Source organism: Gekko japonicus, unplaced genomic scaffold (assembly GCF_001447785.1).
Source record: "Gekko japonicus isolate JY-2015 unplaced genomic scaffold, Gekko_japonicus_V1.1 scaffold462, whole genome shotgun sequence".
Lineage (NCBI taxonomy): Eukaryota > Metazoa > Chordata > Lepidosauria > Squamata > Gekkonidae > Gekko > Gekko japonicus.
In genome coordinates, this window is record NW_015175369.1 from 139,356 (window position 1) to 145,382 (window position 6,027).

At 47.1% G+C, this 6,027-nt stretch overlaps 1 protein-coding gene across 1 annotated transcript in view; it reads right to left on the reverse strand.

Moving 5' to 3' along the window:
* Window positions 1–6,027, reverse strand: part of LEO1 (LEO1 homolog, Paf1/RNA polymerase II complex component) — a 27,677-nt gene that overhangs the window by 16,556 nt on the left and 5,094 nt on the right. The window contains exons 3-6 of the mRNA XM_015425480.1: window positions 5,544–5,648; window positions 2,394–2,488; window positions 673–818; window positions 316–400 (exon numbers count right to left, since the gene is read on the reverse strand). Of these exons, the coding sequence (XP_015280966.1) occupies window positions 316–400; window positions 673–818; window positions 2,394–2,488; window positions 5,544–5,648 (431 nt within the window). The remainder of the gene's footprint in view (window positions 1–315; window positions 401–672; window positions 819–2,393; window positions 2,489–5,543; window positions 5,649–6,027) is intronic.

Sequence of the window (6,027 nt, forward strand, 5' to 3'; positions counted from 1 at the left end):
CCGACGTCAGCAGCAAAGTTCAATCCGGGGATGTTCCCCCATCCCACACTGCTCCTCACCCCCAAGTGGTGAGTTCTAAAGCATCATCTAGATATTATGGCTTCTTTTTGCCATTCTTGCCATTTTTAAATGGATGTTTTTGGTACTGCTACTTTTAAATTGTATGTTTGTTTGTTTTAATGATGCGGGTTTCAGGGTGCCAATCGTTTAAGCAGGAAGGTGAGATGGGAGCATTTTGAACGAACAAGAGATGAAACCAGTCAATGCAGGTTATGATCTTCACAAGGGGAGGGGAGGAAGCGTTCCAGGCGATACCTTCAGTTTTAACCGTGTTCTACCTTCTTCGTCCAGCATCTCCTCGTCTTCAAATTCATCCTCATAATACTGAGGGTCGAATGGTCTGAAATACATGATTAGACACTCTGCTACCATATTTTTATTTATTTAATTGGATTGTAAGGCCACCCTTCCTTGCAAGCAACCCATAAATGCACCTGCGCTTCGGAAACTGCACTTCCCATACCGAACAGTACACTGCAGCATGGCGCACACTCTATCAGCTGAACACCTGACGTGGTTTCATACCAAGTCAGACAGTACCAGAGATCTTCAACCGAACCGTGAGTGCAGATTCTCAGGACCGCGGCAGGGTTAGGGGAAGAGGATTTCTACCTGGGCTCTACGCTGAGGAAGTTGGGAAGCTTCACGAAATACAAGTCGTTTCCCAAGTCAGTGTTCACTTTCGGAATTTCCACTTCTATTCGGGTCTCCGGAATAGGCTCTTCTTCCGGCTGATCCTCATTCAGCCCGTTCTCATCCTAACACGGATGGCAGACAGAGACCAAACCAAATCAGGTACGGCATAAGGCAACTTCCTTTTTGCTCTAGACATCGTGGGCGGATCTGTCCCATGGTTACTCAGAAGAGAGATACGACAAAGTCAGCGGGACCTGACATGCCCCAGGGGAAAAAAGAATGGATCTTCCCTGAATTTTTCCAGTCCTCATCCCCCCACAAGAAGAGTTTTCAACAGAAAAAACTGGAAGTTTGGGGGAACATGGAACAAACGAGACGAGCAATAGTTTTTTACACTTCGGGAGTGCAGCTTGCCTTCCTCTGCTAACCTTTAAAATTAAGATATATGAGCTTCCGTAGGAGGGGGCGCAGCACCTTGCCTGCCCGCCCCAGTCTCACCCTCCATTTCTATAGATAGTATTTGGTGTGTGTATACACACATGCACATGCATGTGTATACATATACGTAGTGGTGATGTAAAGTGCTACCCTGTTTCCCCCAAAATAAGACCTACCCCAAAAATAAGCCTTAGCAGGATTTCTATGCATTTGTGGTATAAGCCCTAGTGTGTCTTCTTGAGAAAAAATAAATATAAGACAGTGTCTTATTTTCAGGAAAACATGGTATCAAGTCACAGCTGACTTATGGCAACCCCATAGGGTTTCCAAAGCAAGAGACGTGCAGAGGTGGTTTGCCGTTGCCTGCCTCTGCCTCACAGCCCTGGTATTCCTTGGAGGTCTCCCATCCAAACACGGACCAGGGCTGACCCTGTTTAGCTTCTGAGATCTGACAAGATCGGGCTAGGCTGGACTATCCAGGTCAGGCATATAACATACATACAAACACACACACATATGTATATATATGTGTGTGTGTATATACACACATATACACATACATACACACATACACACACTCTCCATATACATCCATTTGTAGAAAGCTAAGACTAACTATACTTTTATATTCCATACATGTGCCAAATAACATCTACAACTGTACTATGCTACAAATGACACATTTTATGTCTTTAAAGTATTAAAAATAAGTTTGCGTTTTGTAATAAGAGTAAGTAGTGCATGTTTTTCAATTTTATCCAGTAATTTCCATGCTGGGGAAAGATCCCCCCCCCCACGGCTTCAAAACTCTCACATTCTAGGACTTGCTGTCAGCAAGCCTACATAGGATCACAGTCTTATCTAGCATGATGTAATCTAAAGAATACATTTTCAATGCAGCCCCTTCTAAATGTATCAACAATTGGCATTTATAATGTCCAGTATAATTAGGTAAATTTAAGTACAAATATTGAGTTGGGCCCGGCCAGCTTTTCCATTCAGCCTCACCCAGTTCCCCTCCTTACTACCAGCCTTGTCCCGGACAGCTTTTGTTCATGGCGATCCCATTATTCCCAGCAGAGCCTTTTCAGTGGCTCTGATGGAACCCCCATCCTGTCTTTTTCAGCAGAGGAAGAGCTGCCTGGATCCAGTCTTGGGCTCCCGATGCTCAGCTTGGCACTCCAAGGCAAATCTAGCTGACTGTGCCAAAAGCTGAAACGCCGAGCCTCCTGACGCCTGCGCCTGCCGAATGTACTTACGATAGGTTGCCCTGGAGTTGGGGGCTTGTCTTCTCCGTCGCTCCCTGAAGAAATATCATCTGCCCCTCCAAACAGGTCCATCGCATCCCTATTGCCTTGCCCAGAGAAAATGAAAAGCCAGAAGATTAGAGTCCTTCCTTCCCAGCAACGGATGACAACATTTGCTCCCCACCTCCCATCAAACACAACGCTGATCAACAATCCAGGTCTTTTTTGTTCTCTGATCTGTACAGGATCCCTCCGATGCCCTGTGAAAGACTGGTTTCAAGAACAGATTGCCGTATGACTAAAGTAGGGTGCAGAGAGCTGACTCGGACTTGTGTTCTCATGCCAGGTCTTGCAGGCCCAGTTGTTCTCTGATCTGTACAGGATCCCTCCGATGCCCTGTGAAAGGCTGGTTTCAAGAACAGATTGCCGTATGACTAAAGTAGGGTGCAGAGAGCTGACTCGGACTTGTGTTCTCATGCCAGGTCTTGCAGGCCCAGAACAACAGGAGGAGGGAAGGCAGGAAGAGGTCACCCCTCTATCATGCCTGGGATCGTGCCTGTATCAACAGAGGTATAACATCCACATTGCAAGATGTGACAGTCCCGCTGTACACTGCATTGGTCAGGCCACCCCTGGAATACTCTGTGCAGTTCTGGAGCTCATCTTCAAAAAGGATGTGGATAGAATGGAGCGGGTGTAGAAGACAGCGACGAGGATGATCGGGGGCCTGGAGACCAAGAAGCCCTATGAGGAAAGGCTGAGGGATTTGGGAATGTTCAGTCTGGAGGAGAGGAGGTTGAGGGGGGACAGGATTGCTCTCTTGAAGTCTTTGAAGGGCTGTCACTTAAAGGAGGGCAGGGAGCTGTTCCTGTTGGCAGCAGAGGAGAGGACTTGCAATACTGGGTTGAAACCTTTAAGGGTGGGAAGGTACCAGCTGGATATTAGGAAAAACTTTTTTACAGTAAGAGTTGTGCAACAGTGGGGAGGTGGTGAGCTCCCCCTCACTGGCAGTCCTTAAGCAGGGGCTGGACAAACACTTGTCAGGGATGCTCTAGGCTGATCCTGCATCGAGCAGGGGTTGGAGTACATGGTCCGTATGGCCCCTTCCAACTCTGTGGTTCTATGATTCTGTTTAGACCCAGCAAAGTCCCCCTTCAACTCCCCTCAGAGGAGAACAAGCAGCAGCCCACCCCCCCCCCCCAGTGCGCCTGCATTCTGCTTCAGAAACCCAACATTCACATTTTAATGACATTTGTGTTGGCTGTTATTCCCAAGGGCCGCTTTGAGAGGAAATTTTTAGCTGGAAAGGGGGATTTAAAAACTAGAGCTATAGCATCACAACACTACTGATTATCTAATAATAATATTTTTTAGAAGACCCTGAGCGCGAACTCTTAACAAAACACTCCTACGCAAGGAAGTGACAGATGAGCAGGAAAAGGTGACCTTCTGTTCATCTACCCTGGCACGGCTCTTGCGGAACACTGACGGGTCTGAATCATGGTTTTGCCCACTCAGAACTCTGCCCGGCTCTTTCATGCTCATACCCAAAGGTCTGGCTTGAAGCGGGCATGACCAGCTGCTGGATTTTTGGGGAACAGGTAGAAGCCCCAGGGCTGGAATTGTATTTTATCATGAAAGTCTGACCCCCTCGGGGTTCAAAGTAAAGCTGCTCCCTTCAAACGATAACAGCTTATTGATTACGAAACGAGCCTGGTCAGATACAGCACTACAAACAAAGCCGTCCAGTTCCATTGCAAAATCAAAGAAACAGATACCACAAAACAGTAAAGGTGACCTCAGTTGCTTACAGCCTAAAGCAGTAGAAAAGAGAAAGAGTCCAGTAGCACCTTAAAGACTAACAGAATTTGTGGCAAGGTAGGAAGCTTTCATGACCCCAGATCAAATTTAAGGTGCTGGGATCTTCATACCTGGTCGACCGCCTCTTTTGACATGTTCCCCCCTGAAATTTGCCATCTTTAACCCGCAACCTGCTTGTGGTACCTGGACCCAGGATGACTGCCTGGTGTCCACCACGACAAGGGCTTTCTTTGTGGTGGCCCCGTCCTGGTGGAACCAGCTGTCAGATGGTACACGGGCCCTGTGGGACTTATCTAAGTTCCACGGGGCCTGCAAAGTAGAGCTCTTCCATTTAGCTTTTTATTAGTTGGGTCTGTTTATATGAGCTGCTTTTTAGCTTTATTTGCATTATGTTTTTAATTGATAATCTGTTAATATTTTAACTGCTGTTAGCCGCCTTGAGACCATTTGGTGGTGAGAGGCTGTATATAAATTTAACGACAACAACGATAATAAAAAGCTGCTACCCTGACAAAAATTTTGTGAGTCTTTAAGGTGCTCCTGAACTCTTGCTCTTTTCTACTGCTAGAGACAGACTGACACGGCTACTCATCTTGATCTACTTGCAGCCTAACAAGAGGACCAGAGCAAATTATTCCCACACGTGGGTTAAAACGGGACGGGGCTCCCCAGGGACCACACAAAACTGTCCCAGCTGTTGGATCCAGCCCACAAACCATCTCTAGTACATAGGATGCCTCCAGCGAAAGTGACTTCCTTTCAGACCACTTATAAAGTAACGGATGTGAGGTGACCCAAAACCTCCCAGCCGCAAAGTGCACTGAAAAGCACGGCCAACACTAGCATGCAGATTAGTTGCTTAAACCGGGGGTCCCCAGCATCGTGTCCACTGACAACTTTCCTGGCGCCCACCAAGTATTTTTAGAAAGTGGGTGGGGCCGGGTGGGACTCCTGTCCAGCAGGGCTTCTGATTGGCCATGCCGATTAAAATAACATTGTCTCAGTGACAGCTGGCACCGCAGCGGTTGTTTTGTTCTTTCTCACCTTTCTTCCCCCGTGTATTTTTAAAATGACCCCTCCTCTCCCCTGCACTTGGGCATCCCCTGTACGTGTGGCTCTGCCTCCTGTGCACAGTAGCCATTCGGTAGCTGCACCTACCACGCTGTGTCAGAATGCCAAAGGTGCACGCAGGCTCAAAAAGTTGGGGACCCCTAGCTTAAACTGTTTGTGCAGTTTTGGTTTACCACACCTGCTGTTTCCCGTCACAAGATATTACGGGTAGACGTGAAATGAATTGCCTAACTTCAGTCCCAGCAGGAAGCGGCAAAATGCAACGCTTACCTTTCTGTCCTTCGGCATCGCTATCCATTTCAGAATCTGACGCAATCTGTTTTTTACGCTTCACCTGTGTAACTTCGTCTTCACTGTCGCTGCCTCTGGCGGACTCTGCAAAAGGAAACTGCTGTCTTTAGCGATCTCGAGGTGAACACCAGTTTTACTCGACAATCCAACATTCACAGGTCTTGCTGTCCACATGTCGAACAGCACATGGTGGAAGAGACTGCCGACATTGTTAAATATATATTCACAATACTAAATAAAGAAGATGGGCTAACGAGGTGGTCAGATGTGAAATAATCCCCCCCCCCCGTTTTACTCGACAATCCAACATTCACAGGTCTTGCTATCCACATGTCGAACGGCACATGGTGGAAGAGACTGCCATCATTGTTAAATACATATTCACAATACTAAATAAAGAAGATGGGCTAACGAGGTGGTCAGATGTGAAATAATCCCCCCCCCCCCGCTTTCATTTTTTAAC